The following is a 23456-nucleotide window of genomic DNA, read 5'->3' on the forward strand; positions in this document are numbered from 1 at the left end:
AGTGTGGCATTACTTCCCATCTGTTGTCGGTTTGCTCGAATCTCTCTCACCTGCCACTACAATCCTACTTCTGATGGCCCCCCATGCTCCTCTCTCCCATCTCCATTCTCTCTTGTTTCTGCACACTCAACCCCTTTATGCAATCCTACTTCATGACTCTTGAGCCTCAGAATGATAAAAATATAGAAATAAAAACAAACTGAGCAAACAAGCTATGTGCTGTATCATTACTGTTATATTGTTATTGCTTTGCTTTTATGTCAGCTTCCAGCCACTGCACTTTACATTTTTCCCCTCTATTTTAAACTTTAAGTTTTTGGGGGTAGGTTTGTACAGCACCCAGAGTCTTTAGGCACTAACAAAAATAGAGTTTGCATTGCTCACCCATCAGACACATTCAGGCTATAATCATTTATGAAGTGTGTAGCTTCTTGGCAATCTTTGAACAGAAGCATACGAACCACGCTATCCAGAGGAAAGACAGTAGATCGTTGAGGGCTCACAGTGTAGGCAAAGTTGAGAGACTTAAGTGCCTCTCTGCGAATCTGAGAGGGGGAAAAAAAAACGAATAAATGTTAAGTTTGTAAAATGTGTTGGACACAGCTGTTCTTCAACCCTGGAAGTTAAAGGAACAACATCAACATGAAAATCTGAATTCTGAAGAACAATTCTATGTTAACACCACCTAATTAATCAAATAGAAATGGTGGTTTAAATTCTCTTTTAACCTTTTACTGTTTCCTTTTTTTGCTTTCACTCCTCTTGGACAGTAAATCAAGGCTGGTATATTTTGAGTGCTTTCATTTGTATTTTTCAGGTACTGGATTTCCAACAGCAACTTGTGGATATTTCATGAAGCAAGTCTCAACTCCCTTTTCCTAGAATTACACAGTCCACTCTGAAAAACTAGTTTCTATACCTTATGGGCTATAAAAATATAAAACTTGCTTTGTTATGCACATAGAATAAAAAGGGTTTCTACACTTGATAAACAATTTTTTTAATGTGGAAGAATGGTTTTTTGGTTATTTCCTTTGCTGATTTGATACAGTTTATACAAATAATAACATTTAAGAAATGTTCACTAGGTTTGGTGTTTTTTAAAACAAAAACCCTAGCATTACATTATTAGATACCATTTTAGAAAATATTAACTTGTGCTTCTTACCTGATTAAAGTAACAATGTAAGAGACAGGCATTCAGATATGAAGCTGCTTGTACCAGTTTGAAAAACCTTACAAAGTTGTTGCTATTTAATGCGGCAAAGGCTTGAACTGCAAACCTAACTTCAGGTGAGTTCCGAACAGAAGGATGAAATTGCTGTACTTCTCTGTTAAGACAAGAAAAATAAAGGAATTCTTTACCTCAAAATTAATGATCACAGCTCAAAAGCAACTTGTACAAAACTCTTTGAAAATAGAATCTTTCAGAAAACAGTAACATTACTGAAACTAAAATACAGGAAACCCTCAATATTTGTGAACTTGGGATTCGCAGATTCGAATATTAGCGGTGTGCTGCACCAACAGCACAGCTGCGCTCAGGGTAGGTCAGGGCACTGCACTGAGTTCCTGACTCTGGCGCTGCACAGAGTAGGGGAGGGCAGAGCCAGGAGGCGGGTGGAGAGCAAACCAGTGGCACTGGCAGCATCTTCTCCCCCAGAGGGAGCCGCGGTGGTGGTCAGAGAGTGTGTGGCACGGCAGGGGGAAGAGGTCAGTTCACAGGCGCTGCAGGGGAGCCCTGCAAACAATTGGGGGGGGAACAGGGGGCAGCTGTGGGGTCTGATGGGGAGTCCCGTCAGTATTCATGGATTTCAGCATTCAGAGGGATCTCCAGAACATATCCCCCACAAATGGTGAGAGTCTCCTGTATGCAAGTTTAATTAAGAGTAATATCCATATCTTTTTTATTCTTACATAAATAGGTTTACTAGTGTCATCATAATAGTATTAGTTATGCGCTTGCTGAAAAAAAACAAAAAAAAAAAACACAACAACTCTCTTTGGGTGAAGTGACATGCTTTTCTCAGCCTACACTTTTATCAAGTATCCTCAGAGTAATAAAACCCCAAATCTTGTATGCCAACTCCTCTCTCTCATTCCATGCTGTTGCTTTAAAAAGGCATGTGCCTGATCTTATCTTTGCACAATTTACAGTGTATGTTAATCAGAAGCAAACAGGAGGGGGGAAAATTGCAGGGTTCATAATTTAGGTTCTCTGCCATTTTTGCTGCATTCTCTCACATTCCAAAGTTCTAAGCTTACTTTCTAAAAATTTGTATTTTTCACTGACAATACAGACATCAAGTATAATTTAGTATGATGCTACTCTGTTCACACAGTTGCGTCAAAAACTGTTTCCACCAAAGATGGAAACTTTACCATCTGTCATTCTATCTGTCTCAATGGAAAAAAAACAACCTAAAAAACTAATGTTATTAGATTGAAGAAGTGCAGTGGGGCCAAGGAGAATAGTTCTGGTTCTAAACAGAAGACTGTTCTTTTAGATCATCAGCAGCAGCCATTAAGTCTACACTGTATAAGTGTTATACGAACGACCAGGTCAAAAGGTGCAGAAAGTTGACAATTCACCTGAGAATATCCCCCTTGTTGAGATTCAGCAGGACATTGTACCCTCTGAACTCTGCTTCACTCTTGCAGTAAAGCCCCTTGTTACCCAGGTCCTGATACATCTCCTTCAGGCTCTGCAGGCATTTAGTCAGATTCTCATTGTTGATCTTGGCATCAAAGGAGGACATAGGCTCCTCACACAGATGGTGTGCACAATGAATGTGAAAGCGAGTGCATTTCTCAATCAAAGATACAGTAAGAGGGTCACAAAGATGCTGCTGGGTTATATCCTGGCCAGAGTAACAAAGAAAACCTTTAACAGTATTTCAAAACACAGCCAAACAGCAAATCATCTTCAATTCCACTTAAACATTTCATGCTTTATATATACAGCCATTCTAGCAGATTTCTGTATCTATCAGTCTTCAACTTGTAGTGCCAGTGTTTTGTTTACTTTAAAGTTTTGCTGGCATTTTTTGCAGTCAAATAGTGCAAAGTCCCAGTGCTTACCTTTCTAATTCCACGTGTCCTATTCCATACAAAGTCATACCACTCCCGGTAATTTCCTTCTCCTTGGTCCATGATTTGTGTCACTAAATAGTCCATGGTCATACTCAACACCTCTGAAGGTCTCAATTCATGAGGCAAAGGCTCTTCTTGGTCTGCTGAGGACCTGCTGTATTCCTTTATTGCTGCTCTATGGTCTACCTGACAGAGGGAGAAGACAGAAATCAACAAAACAAACACTGCACCTTAAAATCCTCAGTGTGAAGCCGACTGCCTTTTTTAACTTAACTATGGCCAAACATCTATGTCAGCATAGTTTAGGCTGCTGAAAATGAATTTGCCATCATATGCATTTGTGGACAACCTTCACTACACAGATTAGCATCCTTTTTGATTATTTGTCATTTTCACTTGACAGGGAAGCTGCAAATGCTGACCTCATGGTCTGTTTTAATATTGCACATCATGTATTTATATTTTATTTGTGTGATTATAAATACGTAAATACATACATATACAAAATATAATATACAGCATATTGCATGTAAATATACTTATATATATATTAGGACTGTCAATTAATCACAATTAATGTGTGCGATAAATGCATTAATTTTTTTTAATGTTAATCGCACATGTGGTTTTGGAGACTGGGCTCTGCTCTGCTGCCTCCAAGCCCCACAGTGGGGCAGTGGTGGCAGTCCAGAGGACTGCTGCCCCTGCCCCACTCCCTCCCTTGCCATGGGGGCCTTGATCTGCACACCCCCCCGCCCCTTCCCCTCCACAGACTTACTAGCACGTCACTGTCTGTGTGTGGTGTCTACATCTGCATGCCTGCCCCTTGCTCCCAACCCACAGCCCTGTCCCAGCCCTGCTGCTGCCTCACAGTACCCTACATCCTTGCTTCAAACCCTACACACCCACAGCACCCCACACCTTCACAAATTCCCCCCACTCCCCCACCCATACAAAGTACCTGCATTATTTTGCATTTTTCTGTAGATAATTTTGAGTTTTTAGATGTGCAATTAAAATTGTACTTGTAACTTTTTTTTTTTTTTTTAAATTGTGCAACTAATTCTGATAAACATTTTTAATCGTTTGGCACCCGTATGTGTGTGTGCACGCACACGCACACGGCTTTTGTTGGTTATCTTCAATGGGAAGCATCTATCTGACCACTCTAAAAACAATAACAGATCTACTATCACAAATCTCCTGTAAGGAAGAGAAGCTTATTTACATTTAATAAGGCAAAAAGCAGGACAGAGAGATTAAGTGACTTGGCCAAAGTCACACAAGCAGTTTGTAGCAGAGCTAGGAATAAACCTATGCCACAAACTGAAAACTGCCAACTTCCAAACCAACCCTCACAAAGCAGCCAAAGGGTCTAGCAGCATGAGAATTCGCAAGCTTATGTTGCATTCTAAAACATGGGATTCCCTTTGTAGGGCAATCCCAGCTCCTACCCTAGGGGTCTTTAAGAAGCAGCTTGATGACTATCTGGCTGGGGTCATTTGAGCCCAGCTTTCCTCCTGCCCAGGCAGGGGCTTGGACTTGAAGATCTACAAGGTCCCTTCCGACCCTACTTCTACGATTCTATATATGAAGTCTGGGATCTTGAATCTTTGGTCCCTACAATTTTTCACCAGAATTAAACCAGAGATAGAAAGCACAGCACCAATGAGACAATGACAACAGTCGAACAAGTTAAATAAAAACAACAGTGATCTTTACAGGAGCCTCGTACCTTGTCAGATCCTGGAATCACTTCAAAAATGCTGAGCTGGTTCCTTGTCTCCCTCATGTAGCGTTCTTTTTCAGGACACATATCTGGGCATGTGCCCACAATGGTTTTAGCTTTGCCTAGATCAGTCCTTTTTACTCGGGCTAAAAAAGTATTAAAAGAAAACAACTAGCAGGCATTCTGTCCTTTTGTTTCCACACTAGCTACTGTACACGACTTAAATGAAAAACAATAAATCACATAAATCTAATCAAATTACAGTGTACCTTCAGGTATGCTGTTTTTTGGTGCAAACCAACACCCCCACACATTATTATTCAGATACAACGCAATCATTTTCCTAAGAAACTTACAGTCTACAAAGGTAACTCTGGAGTCCCAATGTTTTTTGCCCGAACGTGAATTTCTCAGCTTCAACAATACTGTATCTAGAAATGTACATAGCCTGGTAAGGCAGTGCACGCAGATGGGTACCTACTAGGGCTGTCAAACGATTAAAAAATGTGATCGCAATTTGTTGCACAATTAAAAAAATTAGTCGCAATTAATCACAATTTTAATCACACAGCTAAATACTCAAAATTATGCACAGAAAAACTGAGTTTTGCAAAATTATGCAGGTACTTTTGCATGGTTGGAGAGTGGACGTGGGGTGTGTGTGTGGGGGGGAATTTGTGAAAGTGTTGGGGGTTGTGGAGGTGCGTGGGGGGTTTGGAGCCCAGGGAGAGGGGTTCCCGCATACCCTGGCAGGATGTGGGGTACTGTGGGTCAGGAGTGAGGGGCAGCAGCAAGGCTGGGGGGGCTGTGGCTTGGGAATGAGGGGCAGACACAGAGACAGCACAGCAGGTAAGTGTGTGGGTGGGGGAAGGGATGTGGGAAAGGAAGGGGTGGGGGAAGGGCATAGAAGCCCCCACAGTGAGGGAGGAACAGGGGAAGAGGCAGGAGCAAGGGTGAATGGGGCTCTGAGGCCGGGGCAGGTCATGGGATGGAGCTGTAGGCAGCTCTTTCAGGGGCTCAAGCCACTACTGCCGTTGTGTGCACACCCAGGCACATGCTCCCCAGATCTGTGCACAGGGCAGAGGTGGGCTGCTGCTATGGGCTGGGGATCTGCAGTCTGCTGCTGTTGCCCTGGGAGACCTGCAACGCCATGCTGTGCCTCCCACTGCTAAGCGGGCAGGGGATGTGGCGCCACCCCATGACCTGTGGCTCCATCCCATGACCTGCCTTGGCCCTGGAGCCCCATTCACCCAAGACCTACTCCCTCCCTTCAATGTGGGGGCCTAAACCTGCCCCCCTACACACCCCTTCCCTTTCAGACTTGCCTGCTAGGTGCTGCTCCACATGCTGCCGAGCTGTGTTCCTGGCCACCTACAGGCTGCAGCTAGGTGTCTGTGCGCACCCCTCCACCACCTACTGCAGCCACCCACAGCCTGTGCCTGGGCTGCCCTGTGGGCCTCTGCACTGCTAACACTGCCCCGCAGGGCGGCCCGGAGGCAGCAGTGACAACAGTGGAGCAGAGCCCAGGAGCAAGCTCCAAAACCATGTGCATGATTAACACATTAAATAAATTAATGTAAACAATGATTAACACGTTAATCACATGCATTAACCGGGATTAGTTGACAGCCCTAAAACCTATAATAAAAACATAAGAGTTTCTTAACCTAAAAGAGGTGAGGTCAGATAGGTGGAGAAATGGGTTGAGGCACACTATCTAAAATGCTGGAGCAGTTGGATATTTCTGATACAATGATGGACTGTGGAACAAGCAGTCATCCTCAGGCTTCAGAATTAACATCATACAGAGCTGACTGGTAGTTGTTCATACCTCTCGGGACCAAAATATTCTCTTCCCTTATGCAGAAGTATCCTTCCTAATCTGAAGCAACTGAAATTAGACTTGATCACCCTCACCTATGCATGTGTAATTAGAAGTGTTACCTTGCCGCATGATTTTATCCCGTTGGTCCAGAAGGCGATATTTTTCTTCAGAAGTCTCTGCTACTGATCCTATTAAGTTACTGAGAGAAGACGCTGATGTTCCCAAACTCTCAGAGATCTGTCCTTCAGACCCAGAATCAAATGGGTCTGCTTCAAATTGCAGTGACTTTATAAAAGCAGATTTCTTAGCTGGAGAACTAGAAATAAATGATTTTATGAATGACATACTATTGTACATGTATTACAGAGTAAAAGACAAAAAGGATAGTAATTTGATTGCCTTTCTGTTCTGTGGTACATCTCAGTTTCTATTGTTTACAACTATAATTTGATGTCATGTTGTCAACAAAAGTGGTATTACAATTGCACATTGCAGTTGACATTTTCAGAGCAATCTTGAGGATTTGATTAAATACAACTTCTATTAACACTAAATTAATTGATTTTAATGGAAGTTACATGTCTGAATCCCCTATATTGTGTTATGTCAACTTGCATTACTACTAAATCTATTTCACATCTTCAACTTATTGTAATTTGTACTTATACTGAATATATTTTTCTGTTTATTATGCACAGTAAAGAGGTTTGTGCCTTATTCTCATCATGGCCAACATGTTTGGAAGTAATACTGAAGTACTAGACTACTCGGCTCATTGCATCATTTGACGCCTATTCAACTTAGGTTAGATGATTCTTCACAAATTGAATACTACTCAAAAATGCAATTTAGTCCCATTTACACGTGTGCACTATCATCCAAACCAATAAAATATATTAAGAGAATATAAAAGACCCATTACTTAAAATATTTTATAAAAACTGACTACCTAACAAGCGACTTTTATAAAAGTTTATGATAGTATGTACCAACAGAGATGCATTTGCAGGGCAAGCTTCAAGTTTTAAAATGTGGCTGGTTACAATATATCTGAAGCAAAATGAGCCATCACAATAATTAGCCACACAACAAGAGCAAAACAGATTCACCTCTGCAAAGACAATAAGTAAGCAAATTTCAGTTCAAAATCTGATCATTTCAGAAAACCAAGAACAAAGATTATAATTATTTGAAATTTAATGGGAACAACTAAGTCCATTAAAAGGGGAAAAAAAAGGAAGAGCACTGCCTCTGCAGTCTCATAGCCAAACAACGGGTACCACTGTAAAAAACCTAGTATACAATTTAACAGTCATATTAAGAATAAGGACTTGTATACACAAACAACATTATTTTGACACTTGCAAGTGAAGTAGGAAAGTAAGTGAAATTGCTCATCTGCAACAGCTTCTTAAAGGACATTTCTAGTCCATGGTAAGAATCTCCTTTTTTTGCAATTTAGCTTAATCCATCAACTTCCAAAATGGACCATGCTAAACCACTAGGCATTTCTTAATATGTAATAAAATTATTCATGTGTTGATGAACCTAAATAAATTAGCTTACTATCTAGAAAACACACTCCTTTTTAGACCTGGTGCTCAAGGGAAATTTACAGAACACCTTCAAGAGAAGGGCTTAGGGGGAAAAAATGATTACTAAATATTAAGAACCAAGGACTTAAAAGACATTGATTTAATGACCTATTATAATCTACCCAATCCCCCAATAATCTCTCTGTACTCCATAGGTAATAAGGATCTGCTTAATGGTCTTGCTCTTCCACTTTTTGGGTTATCCCCTCTAGTGCATTTCTCCTGTCTGTTAGCTACCTAGTAACGTCTCTTATATCCTGTTGTCATTTACACTGGAGTTTTACACAGGTCTGTGCTCTAGCTGCTATACAGCTCATGCTATGTCTGCTTTCTTCTCAGAAACCTGAGGAAGGGTACTTCATACCTGAAAGCTTGCCTATAACCCTCTCAACTATACAGTTGATTCAGTAAAAGCTATCACTCACAATAATCCTTACTAAGTCATGCAATAAGTCAGATTTCTTTCCGCAACTGTGCAGTAAATTATCTTTCCAACCTGTCATAAACTTCAAATCTGAACAAGGCCAGGAGACTCCTGAGAGAGAAAAATTCCAGCTAAAATGAACAAAAGAACACACAAACAATAACAACATTTTTCTGATTATTAGATACAAAATTATTATGGCTACTTCATACGCATGAGGATAATAGGCATTCTTCCCAGAACAAGTATTGGCCAGAATCCTAGTCAAATGAACATACCTTTTACTTGGCAGGCTGCTACCAGCAGAGGATCTTATTAAAGATTTGCGAAGAGGGGAATGTTCATAGCTCTGTTCTTCATTGCTTTGTCTTCCTTCACCTTCATCTGCTTTTTCCTTGGGTGAAAATTCTCTCTTAGCAGGACCTAAATGACATGCCAAGTGAGGTCAGATCTGTGTCAAATTTTACAATCAGCATTTTAAAAGCTTTACTTCTGGACAAAGAATGTGTTCCAATTTCTTTTAATTTTCTTCCCTGGCCACTTGCATTTGTTTAGTGCTTACAAACTATTTTGCATTAGAAGCTATATCATGCAGCAGTATAATTCCACAGTATAAAGCTATAAAGCTGACTGTTCTGTTTCAGATTAAACACTATATCCCATACTATTATGTAATTAAATGTGAAATGAAAAAAAATATTTATTTAGCAACACTTGTATTTATTTAGCAGATTGTGAGGAAACAAAGCTTGATTAGATTCATCTGAATGTTGGATTTCAGAAATATGAGGATATCCATCAAAAATGTGAGAATATTCCACTTATCTGGAAGTCGATATTTTCTGGGCATCTCTAAGGCATTTGGATAATTGAGTTTAATATTATTATTATATATGTAATGATTTATATAAAGTCGAACAGCTTCAACAGGGTAGATTAAGACTCTCAATAGATACCTGATAGGCCAGTGCTGCAGACATTCTTCTGAGTAGTGGGAGATCTAGTTCAAGTCTCCAGGCTAAATCAGGCACAGACAGGATTTGAACCTAAGCCTCCCGCTGTCACATGGAAGTCTTCTAATCATTGGACCACCAGACAGAAGTGGTGAACCACCAACTACACTCTTTTTCTTTCTGTGTTTTTTGAATGATGGGTAGGTCCCAAATAAATCTAGCCCTTCATTTCTAAAATCCTAAGATTTTATTTGGAAGCAGTAAAGTGCTTAGAACCAAAATGTTCTATTTCGGGTCAAAGGAAGTATTTCATTCAGCTTCAATGAAATGTTTTGATTTACCAAAAAATCCATAACATTTTCATTCTGAATTGACCTGTCTCAGTCTGACCAACAAATCTAAAATAAATTATCTGCACACTCTAGTACAAGGGACATATATGTCACAAGTGGCACAGGCAGCCTGTGTGTGGCACATGGCAGACAGGGCAGGGGAAAAGATATCAGAGAGCTGCCTGCAGAGAGTCTCATGCTAATTTATGGCATGGCATGCCTTCCAAAAAGGTTGGCCTCCACTACTCTGGTATACATGTTCATTTGCACCATATAGCCAAGTGATAATCGGTTTCTGCCTGCATACTTTAATGTCAACTTGAAAGTTCAGTTCCAAAGGAAAAGTGAAAATGGGAAATATATTTTCAAGCCAGACCACTGTCTAAGGAGAAGTCTGTTAAAAGCCATGCCTAAAAGACCTAAACTACCTTCTTCTATTGTCTTACAAACTGTACAGATCATACACGTAACATAGCAATGACCTCATATGTGATATAAGGCACAATGAGAGAAAGAAACAGAACCACAGTGCATGATGAATTCTAAGACCAAACTAAGACCTGGCATTAAATGGGGCTCTGGGGCCAGGGCAGGTCATCGGATGGAGCCACAGGTCATGGGGCTGCGTCACATCCCCTGCATGCCGTTCCACTGAAATAAACATAACTATATACAACATTTATACAAGGAAACACAGGAAAGAGACTTACCTGTTTTCTTCTTATGCCAAAATGTTACTATATCTTTATTAAATCCTTTTGCCTTCTTCCTAGCCATAACTGCAGATGCCTGAAAAATAGCAGGCAATACCAGAGTCAATTTGCATCAGAAAAACATACAGAGAAAACTATACAACTTGCATAAAGATATATGTTTGCTTATTTCAGCAAGGATTCAGTTCTTGCCTTCCTAGTCATTATTTCATACCAAAATGCAGGATATGACAAGCAGGAGGGTATAATCACAGACTTCCTTTATCAAGGATTGCCTTGTGGGGGGGAGGCTACATATGACTGAAATCAGTTCTGCTTTGTTCAGTGCCGTACCTTAGCGAGAGCACTTGAGATTAAAAGCCTCATATTAACCACAGAGCAGATACAGTATTGTGTGTTGCCAGCAGAGTCTTCTCTACACTAGCTTATTCATATACCTCAATCCTGATCTATTGGATGCACCTCTAATGATTAGTAGGTAGTCCAGCCTGGAAGACTCAGTCTTTGCTATGTCACCTAAGGTGCCATGCACGCTGCTTGCAGACATTAAAACAAAACCTGTGTTTTACCGGAAAGCAGCAGCACATTACTTCAACCCAGCTCTACAGTATCTGTAAAGATCGGGAACTTCAGCAGGGCTTCTTGGTGCTTTTAGCTAAAGCTGATTCAATCAGCTATTAGATAACAGTGCCAAAAAAGGCCTACTAAAGCAACCTACCAAGCCTGGCTGAAGTAATGTGCTGCCATTTCTAGGCATGTGTGGAGTTTGGCGCAGGAACATGCCAAGTTAAAATACAAGTTTCCCACACTTTATGCAGGTTCTGTATATGCGAATTCACTTCTATGTGATGACCCTTTTTATACTCAAAATTCATTATATACGAGGTAAATGCATTCTTTTATGATCAGCAACAGGTAAGTCTGTGGGGGGAGGAGAAAGGGCCAGAGGGGGTAGGGGGGCAGATCAAGGCCCTGACAATGAGGGAGGGAGCAGGGCACAGACAAGAGCAGAGACTGGGGTGAGTGGGGTCTTGATCTGGCCCCCTGCTGATGGTGAAGGAGGGATTGGGGCTGCGGCTGGGGCAGAGGCAGGTGCTGCACAGCCAGGGCAGGATGCGGGGGCGGGGTGCGGTTCCTGCTGCTGCAGGCTGGGACTGAGGTCCACACCAGGCTCTTCCCAGTGGAGGCTGGGCCAGGCTGTGCGCAGCACAAGCAGAGGTGGCATGGGGGGGGGGGGGGCTGCAACCACCCCAAAATTCACCACAGCGCCGCCCCTCCCCACCCAGAGCCGTCACTGCTTGCTGCAAGTGCAGTGTGGCCCAACCTCCCACCCAGAGCGGCAGCCCATAGCAGCAGGAGTTGTGCCCCTGTACCGCAACCCGCCCCAGCCTCACTCCCTCCCTCACTATTGGCAGGGGGGCAGATCAAGACTTCACTCAATCCAACCCCTGAGGTCAGGCTCTTCCCGGGGGGGGGGGGGGGGGGGGGGGGGGGTGTTGGGCCGCTCTGTACTCTTGGAACATATCCCTATTTGTTACCTTGTAAAGTGGGTTCCTTTTATGCAAACAGAAATTACGTTCCTGAAAAACTGCACATATCTACCACATAAAGTGAGGGAAACCTGTAATGCATGGGGTTTTGGGGGGGTTTTTTACTTCTGCAAACACCCTTTATGTTCAATGTTGTGCCAATTTGGTGATATGAATCCATAGACTATTTAGTACTTGTTTAAGTAGGATGCTAAAACACTGGCTAGAGCAAAGCAAAGCAGGGGTAGATAAAAACCAAGCAACTGTGCTTCTCTCAGTGTTCCTCAGTTCAACCTGTAACAGCTTCTTTTTCTATTTTGGGGCTCTTATAACAAAATCTGCCAATACTACTACATACTGGGGCTCTCAAGCACGCAGATTCTCTATAATGTCTAAGTGATTAAAAGGAGCTTGAGCATTCCCAACCCCTTACTTTGCAATTAGATGAAGCAACTATATAGTTTGCAATGCCATATAGCCAACTGTTGAAGTTGCTGTAATAGAAAGAACTTGAGTATGTTACTAAATTTGTTTACGTTCCTGTTGCAATCTCACTTTTCATGTTTCCAGATGTTGGTTGGTTGGCTGGCTAGAACAGATGCTAGTAATTCTAATACACTCTTAAGACAGAGAATGCTTGTAAATATCTTAAACACAAATAGTTAGATACACAGAGAAATTTAGCCTTAAATATATTACTCACATGATCAAAAAAATGAATAATAGCGAGTTTTTTGTTGCGCCTGGTGAATATCCGCCGGACTTTTGCAATATGACCAAAATATTTCTCAAGAACATTTCTGTCATTAAGGAACTCAGGGACATTTTTCAACTGGATTGATGTGAGTTCGTTTGGTGATAAACCCCCGAGACTGTCTACGCTATCGCTACTTCGATTTCGACGTGCAGGAGTTCCAACAACAGAATCTGAGATAAAATATTGAAAGATATTTGAAATTAGGCTCCAAATCAGACCCCAAATGAGCAGACAGAAGCACAACTTGGATGACAAGTCAAAAGTTCACAGCCAAAATGGTCCCGAAACATGCAGCAAGTGCTCCTTTTTGATCAAATAATGAAAATGCTGCAACAGTTCAATATTAAGTATGAGAATTTAAATGGACAAAGGAAATTCAAAATTGAAGTTCCTGTGGCAATTTTAAAACCCCTTTAATGTTACAAAGGGCAAAACTGCATACAAGTCTAATTATTTATTTTACAAATATTTTTCAGCTCTGGGGAACAATGGAAGTGGATTATACAATACACGGCAGTATCACACCAAATCTGCTATGAAGTGACACAAACATATGAAACTATGAGGCAGCAGGGGATAAGAAGACTGAATTACTGGACATGCATTCATAATTAGTCGTCCCAAATTGTCCAGGAGAGTCCTGGATTTTGGAGGCACCCTGGTTGTCGGAGAAAATTGAATCAGAAGTCCCAGACTGGCAGGAACACACCTGCATGTATGGTTCCTGAGTCAGGAGCTGGGCACGTGTGGGTGTTTTTCGACCAATACAGGACTTTTGCTTCAATTTTCTCCAGGAATCCAGCCAATGGGCTACTCCCTGCTCCGGACCCTGCTGGGCTGGAAGCAGACTCACTTGTGCAACAGAATAGGGGCTGGGTGTGTGTGCACACGGTGGTACACCCCCCCCCCAATCCCAAATGTCCTTACCGTGTTCTGGATTTCCCTCAAATTACTAGTCACCCTATTTATAATGCATCTATCATCATAGTATCCAGTAACTATGGCAAAGTAAAATAAGTGCATAGCATTGGGCCTTTCCAAGGTTAGTCCCCTTCAACCTCAAAATGAAGGATCAGTATATAAAGAAGTACTAGGGTATGAGTAGGGTGGAGGGGAAAGTTGAGGTAATTATGGAGTAGATAAAGGAAGAAAGATACAAACCAAAGCAGATAAAACGGATGAAACACAAAACATATTTCAGGAGAAAGCAAGGGCTGAGATTGAGAAGAGAAGGGAGATGAGATGAATGAAGGAAATGTGAAACAAGCAGCACACAAAGGAAGACAGGAAACAAAGTGGAGGAACACAAGTAACACTGGAAAATATCCACCTTGTAAAACAAAAATCAAACAGCAAAGATATTAATAAGGTATTTCTGCTAAAGAGTAGCCCAGTTGGGCATCAGCTAAAACAAGTGAAACAGAGAAGGATATACTCCTCAACTATCTTAATTATAGTAGCAACTGTAAAAGTTATGGGAAAAAAATGTGTCTCCTGCGTTATACATATTTCTACTTTATTTCTTTTAACTATACCCATACACTTCCCTTACTCTGGCTCAAAACTTCTATTTATTCATCAGTTTCAATCTCTGGAAAAAGTAATCAACATTTGATTAATAGCACTGGTCCCATAAACCTGATTAACCAAGTTTTTGCATAAACAACAGATTTCATTTTGGTGTAAGCTTTTGCAACTTTAACTCTACACAAGAGAACCCATTTACTTTTGTGTCACCTCGTAACAGATTTGCTATGATGCAGAAGTATATTATTTGTAAAATCTACTTCCATTCCTGCCCAGAGCTGAAGATTCAATGGCAAATTAGAATAAAGGCAAATCATCCTGTTAATGTCTATTTTCAGTAGCGTTAATTTTCATTGCCCAATTTGATTAGTTGTGATTCCTTGTACTTACCTTCCTTTGTTTTCTCTTTAAAGTCTTCCTCTTTTAATGGGGTTGAGGACTGTGGTATTGCAAACACATGTTGACCTGAGCCAGATGAAGCCACTGGTTCGATTTCTCCAGATTCCAAAGAGACCCTTTCCTTTTTTGTCTCTTTCTTAATACGTCCACCATCTTTATTGCTTTTCAACACATCTTGTAATGTTCGGCCAAACAAGCCACCACCACGAGGCCGGTTTAATCTAACAGGTCGCTTGTCTGGAGGACGGTCACTCTTAGATGCAAGCTCAGACTCCTCTCCACAATCATAATCTTGTCTGCTTGGAGAATGATCTTGTTCCTCTTTTCTTTTCATTCCCTTTACAAGACTGGGAAGTGGCTCAGTCTGAAGATCTTCATGTTCTAATTTAGTTGCTTTACTGACTTGGAAGTTTTCTCCCAAAGCCAACGACCCAGCAGATGAGCTAGAAAAAGTAGTGAAACTGCTACTAGGGCTTCCAAAAAGTGGCTTTGGCCCCCTTTTCTCATCCTCTGTTGTTTTGCTTGGTAAGACGGAGGCAAAGGAAGATGGCAAATTAGTGCTGGTAACTGGTTTTGAAAAACTGAAATTTGTACTGTTACCTGAGCTACTAGTCTCCTGAGAAAGGCCAAAAGGAGCCAATCCTCCATGTCCACTACTCCCTGGATGGGAAAATGTGAAAGGTGCTGTGATGATTTGGTTTCGTGCTTTCTCTGGTTCAGAAACAGCACCAAGGATTGGTTTAAACATTGCATTTTCTGGTGTTTTAAAGCTGAACTCAGATCCCACAGAGCCACTACTTGAAGCTTCTCCAGTTGCAACCCCAAAGTTAGGAGGACTCTGAAAAGTCCCAAGATTAGTTGGTGGTTTAAAACTGAATCCTTGGTCAATAGCGATGGAAGAGCTAGTTGGCGCAGAAGCAGGCACAAAATGTGCAGCCTGTCCAAGCCCATAAGATGGTATAAACCCAGAGGCTGGCCCAAACCCCAAGGTTTGCCTTGGAGAGGCATGGCCTAACCCTGAAGGCTGAGGAAAGCCAGGTGGCACAAAACCTGGGTTCTGTACTGTTCCTACACTGCTATGTCCAAACACTGAGGACTGACCAAATCGAAATCGTGGTGGAGCCTGAAACGTTCCTACAGAACTACTAGAAGGTGACTGGAAAATCCCAGATTGCTGTCCATGAAAAGGATTGTTGGGATTCATCTTCAAAAAGAGGGGCAAATGAGCCACTGGGCTCAGCTATTCATTAACATTCAGTGTCCAGCCAGTCTTTCTGGTAAGCTGAAATACAAAAGCACAAACAACATTATATTCTCCACCACGTTTTGATTTATAACAGGAAATCTCAGCCAAGCAAATTATTAATTTCTTTACTAAGTATTTATCATATCTTTGCAAGTTCCTTTTAAGGGCACCATGCATTTTAGCAGTGGTTGATGTGCAAATACCTACACATGATTCACAAGATAAACCAAGGGGTTTCAAATCGGAATCCACAGCATTAAACACACTGTGATTTTCCCAACTTCTTTGTAACAGAAAAATTGCTCTTTTTTGTAGTAAAAAAAAACAGATGGAAGCTAAGAGCTAGCATTTGCCAAGCCTAACAAGGCCGAAGGGGGTGGGAGGGGGCTGAAGTCTTGAAAGGTAGGGAACCACCGATCACAACTCGCCCCATGTACTGTCGCTGAAGATAAACAGAGGTTCACCGATACATCAGGCTGATGCAGCCAAGAAAATTGGCTCCGCAGCTCGCACCCCTCCGCCTCCTCAGCACCGCCGCCGGGGGAGGCACCCTGCTCCGTGGCGCAGGCGGAGTGGCGAGGCGAGGCCCGGGGGGCAGCTACCTCCGCTCCGCGCCAGCCAGGGTCAGTCCCTGTCGCTACCGCAGCTCGCCGCCCCCACAGCGGCGCCTCAGGCCCGGCCCGGGGCCGCACCGGGAACCGCCCCACCCCAGGTCCCCCGCATCTCACCGAATGCGTCACTACCGCCATCGCCGCACCGGGAACCCGAATGCGCGCTCAGCGCCTGCGCACCCGCCACTTCCGGCGCGTCTCGCGGGTGCGCGCGCAACGGGCGGGGGGTGGGGGGTCGGCAGTATCGCAGGGCTTTGCGGCGCTTCGGTCCCTGGTTGGGGGCGTCGGGGTGTGCGCTCGGCCCGGCTCAGCCCAGCCCAGCCCGCGGGAGCCGCCGCCGGAGTAAGAGCGTATCTGACAAATGTTGCCGGGTGTACTGAGACTGTTCGTGCGGTGCAGCGAGTGGCACGGGCTCCGGGGGAGCTGCTGGAGTTAACTGCTCGTAGCTTCCCACTGGGGCAAGAGGATTTGGCGGCGGAGAGGGCTGGCGATAGGTTGCAAAGACCAGGTTCTCCGCGTTCCAGTGCCCGGCTACTAACCTGACCTGACCTGACAGTGAGTGCAGTTGCTTGGGGCCTGTTCAGCATAGGTGAATTATTAACTGTTGCTAATGTCTAATGTTATTTTTTTTTAATTAATTAATTTACAGAGCATCCTGGTGTCAGTATCTGATGAGATCATGAGATGAGTTTAGCCATTCAAAATCTGCAGAAAGTCATTCCCATCAGGAGAGTCCCGCTTCGCAAGAAAATTGAAATTCTTCAGAAGATTTTGGGTGTTCAGCAGTTTGACCTGGGTGTCATCTGTGTTAATAACAGAACCATTCAGCATCTCAATAGCACCTACAGGAAAATAGATGTCCCCACTGATGTGCTGTCGTTTCCGTTTCATGAGGTAAAGTTGGGGTTTTTCGTTTGTTTTCTTCCCCTCCTTTCCACAGACTGTCTTGGTCTACTTAAGACCACTGACTTCCTTTGCAAGCCAATAGAGAAAGTAGCCTTATCAGCATGGGGATAATTGACAGAGTATTGACCTCCTACATAAAGTGCTCTGAGATGTATTCATGAAAAGTGCTGTGTAAAAATGACGTACTGTCCTGTAAATACTAAAGTAACATTTCTGCCATATTTTGTTGCATCAGTTGTCTCCAATGATACAAGTAAGGTGTTTTGGGGGATCATAGACACATCATGAGACTTAACGGTGACACGAGGCATGTTATGGTGCAGATGACAGAACAAGGAGCAATGGTCTCAAGTTGCAGCAAGGAAGGTTTAGGTTGGATATTAGGAATAACTGTCTCACTAGGAGGGTGGTGAAGCACTGGAATGGGTTACCTAGAGAGGTGGTGGAATCTCCATCCTTTGAGGTTTTTAAGGCCGATTCATCAAAGCCCTGCCTGGAATGATATAGGTGGGGATGGTGCTGCTGGGGACGGTAATAAAACAGGGAGTTGGACTAGATAACCTCCTGAGGTCCCTTCCGACCCTAATTTTCTATGATTATGGGGAGAGGGTTTGGGAGAGCATCTTCTTTAATTCCGTGCTAGACAATCTTCCTTGCATGTAAAAGGAGCCATAATATTAATCAAACTTACCACGGCCCATTCCTTGGCCATTTGGAATCTATGCTTCCAGGAGGTAGCTGGCAACAGTCAGTATCATTCCTGTTTTTTGTCACATTTTCAATGTTTAAATCCTCGAGGTAACCGTCAGAGATCTTAAAGTATTTACACTGAGACTAATTTATATCTGAGATCATTACAAACACTTTTTGGCTCTGTTTTATAGAGGACAGGGTTTTTTCTTGCAGAAGATAAGTACAGGCTTAGATAACTGAGATTGTCAGGCACCTCGGTATGAAAGGGATAACATGGAAATGTAGCTTTGCCATCATGTCTCTTATGTTGAGATACTTCTGTATCCCAATTCATTTCTGCTGACAAGAGAACAGCAAAAATGTACACTTTGGTGCACAGACATGAAAGTCAGGGTTTTCTAATGTAAACAATAATTAGTGGAAGTATTTCTCCTTTTTGTCTCATTCAGATCTACTTTGTACTGTCTCTACTTTGATGCAACTTAAAGTATTGGCATGGTTTATCTAGGAGAACTCTACCTTCTAACAAAGTCAAATGTAGGTGAAATACATTGTTGAATGCTGCACATGGTATTTCACAGCAAGCGATGCATTCTTAGGATCAGAGGGCCAAAAGACCTTTTCAGCTTGTTTCTTGTGGTCTTGGTGGGAGTTAGGTGTTACTGCCCTCAGTTAAATCTGTAATGTCTAAGGTTCTGTACTCTTGAGCATAAGGAGACTGCACTATTTAAATGAATACTCATTGGTGTACTAGTGCTTAGCTTAGTGCTCTGTTAAGATGGAAAGATACTCTGCATAACCAAGTTCTCTCTTATGTTAATTTCTGGATGGGCTTGGATTATCTGTTTACAGAATGTGAAAGCAGGAGAGCTTCCACAGCCTTGTTTTCGAGAGGAATACAACTTGGGGGACATCTTCCTTGGAGTGGAGTATATATATCAGCAATGCCAAGAAAATAAAGAGGATTACTACAGCATTCTTACAGTAAGTATGTGCTTATTAATGTAGGTAAACTAGCTTCACATTTGAAAATGTCCATCTTGAGGTCAAGAACTTGATGATAAAGCTATGCTGACCTTTCAGAGGTGGCTCTTGTTATATACACAGTCTGCTAGAATTTCTGTTTCTGTTGGTGAATTTATATATAATCTGTTCTTTATATTTTTATATTTTCTTAATTTAAACTATTAAATGATTTTCTTGAAACAGTAGCATAATTGTGGTTAGACTGTATAGCATTATTTTTTGTGTTTTTTGCAGTTCTTTCTATTTTCCTGTCATCACAGATTTTGACATTCAATTATCATGTATTGAACCACTGATTTTTTTTTTTATACTGTTTAATGATTATTGCTATCATATTTGCTTGTGAACAGCTGAGCTGTGGTTGCAAGTGAGCTGTTATATACTACAATGATGTACACACATAAATAAATATTTACAAAATACTAAAACCAATTTTGTTTTTGAACAGGTGACTCTAGCTCATGGGTTGTGCCATTTACTTGGCTACAAACACAGCACAGAAGCAGAGTGGCAGCAGGTACAGACATATCTGTAAGGGAGGGGGTGTTGTAGTAAATCAAATCTTTGTAAATTTAGAGGAATTTCCCTTACTAGTGGTATCTCTTGTAGTATAACCTTTATATCCTGATAGTCTGTGAGGCTGTACAGACATTCAGAATGTGCAGATAGTGGAATATTATAATATGCTTTTCATCTGAAGGAATCCTCAAATCTTATGCAAGCACATCTAAAACTTTGGGGTGGGAGTTAAAAAAAAAATGGGGCTTAGTGTAGGTATTTCCACCCTTACCTATGGAGGTGTAATTTTGCTGTCATCATGCAAGAATCAGTACAGAAGTTGTGTATCATAGTACTACAATACAACATTTGAACTGTAGGTATAATTTTAGGTTTTAACATTGTGCAGTTATATATAGTTCTGTAATCAGAGGATGTCAACATTTTACAGAGAGGTTATTTGCACTTGACAGTTGTGGAAAGTGAGACAGATTTAACTATTTGCATGTCACACACTCATTGACTTGAAGTGTGGAACAGGATCCAGGTATTCTGACACCTAATCCTTGTTCCAAACATTGGGATATGTATAATTGGCAGAACACCAGGATAAATGCTGCGTTCAATGAAGAAGCCTGTTGATGTTTTGTGACACATCTATTCTCAAACTGGTTCTTGCGGTGGAGCCTTTTATAGCTCACTGCCCCAGCTCTCATGCTGGGGAATTAATTTAGTGCTGATTCAGAGAGAGAGACATTATTTCCTTTGGCTTCCCATCCAGTTACTGATGAAGCCCAGGTTTAGGTCATGGCACTTGACAAGAATATAGGCAAAAAATTGCATGCCTGAACTCATAGCTCTAGTTTATTTAGTAAACTGTAGCTACTGTGATCAAAGTCAGTGGGAGCTGAGGGCACTTGACTCTTTACCAGAGTAATCTGTATCTAAGGCCAGAGGGGAAAAGTGCCTTGAAATCCAGGGATGAGAGGTTCCATCAGTAATAAGAGAAGTAATGTAAATACTTGTATGCAAGTCATGTGAATGCCTCTGTTCACATGATCAGTCTCCTCTCAAGATGGTAAAATTACTCAAATAAGCAGACATTGGCAAGAATAAGGCAGGATTCTTCCCTTTCAAGTACACTTCTGGTCAGAAGAATAACTCTTAGTATGGCATTAAGAGAATTTCCGGGTTGTAGGTTTATCAGCTTGCTGATTCTGTGTCAAAAGTAATTGGCTCTCATGCAAAATTGTAGTTTCTAAATGTTAACACTGAGTCCAGTTGGGGTCTGAACACCAGTATTAGCTCGCCTCTTGTCATTTGGACATTCTCCCTAATTATTTTTCAATCTTATCTGTTAGCTGTTAAATTATACAGAAAATAAACACAGCTATGTTACTGATTACATTTCAAGGGGCGGTCATTACATGATAACAAGGTGCTCTTTTTACATGCTTCACTTTTTAGTACAGAATAGCACCTTCCCATCTTTTAGGTACTTGCACCCAAATATACAGTTATAAAAGTACATTCATGAAAGAAAAATATAAACATTCTCCTGATGTTTTGTTTTTTGTCTTTCTTCCTCCATGTAGATGTATCAAAAGGAAAAACAAATTCTTGAGGAACTAAATAGAATTACTGGCACAAATCTCCAGCCTCTGACCAAAAACCTCTTCTAATCATGTCTAAAGCCAATGAGTTTCCGTCCCTGAAGGAATGTTTAGAAGGCAAACAAAAAATGAATCCTCATTTTACTGAAAAGCTTTATTCTTATTACATGGTTAAGTGAACACTATACTGGCATTGTGATTTATGTAACAGAAATAGAATTCTTATTAATTTATATCAGTTCCACAAAGTGTCCACAGAAATGTTAGGCATTTCACCAAATGCAACAAAGTGTATTGTAAAATTTAATCAAACACCTATTTCTTATAGATCACAGTTCTATTTTGTAACTTGTTGCCAATAATTTCCAATAAAAATATGTATGCTATTTACTGGACACACAAATTGTCGTAAACTATTGAACTACTGTCCTAATTCTATCTATGCCAGGGAAAGAAGGTAGAAAAGACAATCACAGAGTTCCAACACCAACTAAATAAACATTACACATAAAATCAATACTTAGTATCTAAAAAAGTCTAAGCTATTCACTGAGCCTTTTGACTTTCTGACTAAATAAACAGCACTGCAGCCTGACTTTACTAGGACTGTTTTGGAAGTAATGCACTATTCAATGTGGCTACAGTTGTCATGGAGGGGGGTAGTACTTTATATCCACTCTTTACATTTTCACTCTGGTAAGATCTTGTCTGCTGGCTTGAGCTCGCAAAATTATACCTGGGCAGGATGATTTATCTACACATACCAAATGTTAAGTAGCTTTCAAAGCATGTACACTTTTAAAAGAAAATGAAAATACACACGCTGCTGCCTTTAGAGGCATATCCTCTGTTTTCCAGAAACTAAAATTACTTTAACATAAACAATAGTATTAAAAGTAAGTACTCAAAATACTTGTTTAAGATTTGGCTTCTCATAGGTGGGCACTGTACAGACACAGGATAGATAGCATGGTCTCTGCCCTAAAGAGCATTTTTAGATCTTACAGTCTGCCTGTATATAAGCAATTGCAGGATCAATGCTTGATGTCCCTTCTACATGCACGAAGCCAGCTGCCTCCTCCAGGAGCTGCCCTGCCGCCCAGCTTTAATCCTGCATGTGACTGCCTCGCCCCTGGCTTCTCCGCACCCTTGGGCCTGGTCTGCCCCCCACACCCTCTGCATTGGGCCCAGGCCCACTCCTCCCCTCTCTGCTGCCATGGCAGTGCAGGGGGAGCAGACTTGGATCCCAAGTGGCAGGAGGGAAGAGGGGAGCGGGCCCAGACAGTGGCGGATGGACATGCACTCTGTCCCTTCCTGTATACCCATAGAAGAACATAAGCATAACTATGCCTACGTCATCCCCCACCAGTGGCTGTCCAACCTTGAATACCTCCAATGATGAAGAGTCCCCAGCTCCCCTAGGCACACTGTTCCACTGCCTCACTAGTCTAACAGTGAAGACATTTTCCCAGATAGATATGCAACCTAGACCAACTTGGCTGCAACTGTGAGCCATTGGGCCACCTCTGCAGCAAGCCAGAAAAGGTGTTTTCTCTCCTTACAGCAGCCCTTCAAGGATGTGAAGATGGCTCTGGTGTCTCCTCCCACCACTATGGTACCTTGAAGGCCAAGCCCATCATGATGACGACAGAGTTCTGCAGAAAATGCCAGCACCACCATGCACCTGTCGTTCTTCCCCTTTCCCTGCCTGCTGCTTTTGCCCTCCCTACTGTTGCTGCCAACGTGCCCCATCTCAGGGTTCAGGACTTGTAGAGATGATAGCATCTCAAGGTTGGCGTCAGGGCAGGTGAATGGTGCCAGCCTGGAGGGAGGGAGCCGCAGGGAAGCTGGGCTGGAAGGGACCTCCAGAGTCGTGTCCAACGCCTGCCTGAGGCAGGTTCATCCCAACCCATCCCGCACAGCCGGCAGCAACGGGCTGAGTGACTAGCTCAGCCCTATAATCATCTTGTGAATTTTGATACAGTAG

General features: G+C 42.0%; 2 protein-coding genes across 3 annotated transcripts in view; one reads left to right on the forward strand and one right to left on the reverse strand.

The window, feature by feature from the left end:
- Positions 1–16924, reverse strand: part of MCM3AP (minichromosome maintenance complex component 3 associated protein) — a 46090-nt gene extending 29166 nt beyond the window's left edge. The window contains exons 1-11 of one of the 2 annotated variants that reach the window (XM_006274367.4): positions 16851–16924; positions 14868–16158; positions 12897–13120; positions 10662–10740; positions 8945–9089; positions 6767–6963; positions 4829–4968; positions 3082–3279; positions 2593–2861; positions 1169–1331; positions 385–545 (exon numbers count right to left, since the gene is read on the reverse strand). In XM_006274367.4, coding sequence (XP_006274429.2) covers positions 385–545; positions 1169–1331; positions 2593–2861; positions 3082–3279; positions 4829–4968; positions 6767–6963; positions 8945–9089; positions 10662–10740; positions 12897–13120; positions 14868–16080 — 2789 coding nt within the window. In that variant the 5' untranslated portion in view covers positions 16081–16158; positions 16851–16924. Of the gene's footprint in view, positions 1–384; positions 546–1168; positions 1332–2592; positions 2862–3081; positions 3280–4828; positions 4969–6766; positions 6964–8944; positions 9090–10661; positions 10741–12896; positions 13121–14867; positions 16159–16724; positions 16798–16850 lie in introns of those variants that run through there. The other variant, XM_019492179.2, reaches the window with a different exon arrangement.
- A 40-nt stretch (positions 16925–16964) lies between these two features.
- Positions 16965–21864, forward strand: YBEY (ybeY metalloendoribonuclease). Its single transcript, XM_006274366.4, has 5 exons — positions 16965–17288; positions 17383–17627; positions 19185–19316; positions 19807–19875; positions 21452–21864. Exons 2-5 carry the CDS (start codon positions 17418–17420, stop codon positions 21536–21538), a joined length of 498 nt encoding a protein of 165 aa, XP_006274428.1. The 5' UTR covers positions 16965–17288; positions 17383–17417; the 3' UTR covers positions 21539–21864.
- Positions 21865–23456: the final 1592 nt, after the last annotated feature.

The sequence above is a fragment of the Alligator mississippiensis genome, chromosome 4, assembly GCF_030867095.1.
Source record: "Alligator mississippiensis isolate rAllMis1 chromosome 4, rAllMis1, whole genome shotgun sequence".
NCBI classification, from domain to species: Eukaryota; Metazoa; Chordata; order Crocodylia; family Alligatoridae; genus Alligator; species Alligator mississippiensis.

Excerpts from the sequence above, each read along its gene's own strand:
- YBEY (XM_006274366.4), top strand. The coding sequence starts at position 17,418 with ATGAGTTTAGCCATTCAAAATCTGCAGAAAGTCATTCCCATCAGGAGA. Across the intron at positions 17,628-19,184 it reads TGTCGTTTCCGTTTCATGAG|AATGTGAAAGCAGGAGAGCT; the intron begins GTAAAGTTGGGG and ends ATCTGTTTACAG. Across the intron at positions 19,317-19,806 it reads ATTACTACAGCATTCTTACA|GTGACTCTAGCTCATGGGTT; the intron begins GTAAGTATGTGC and ends GTTTTTGAACAG.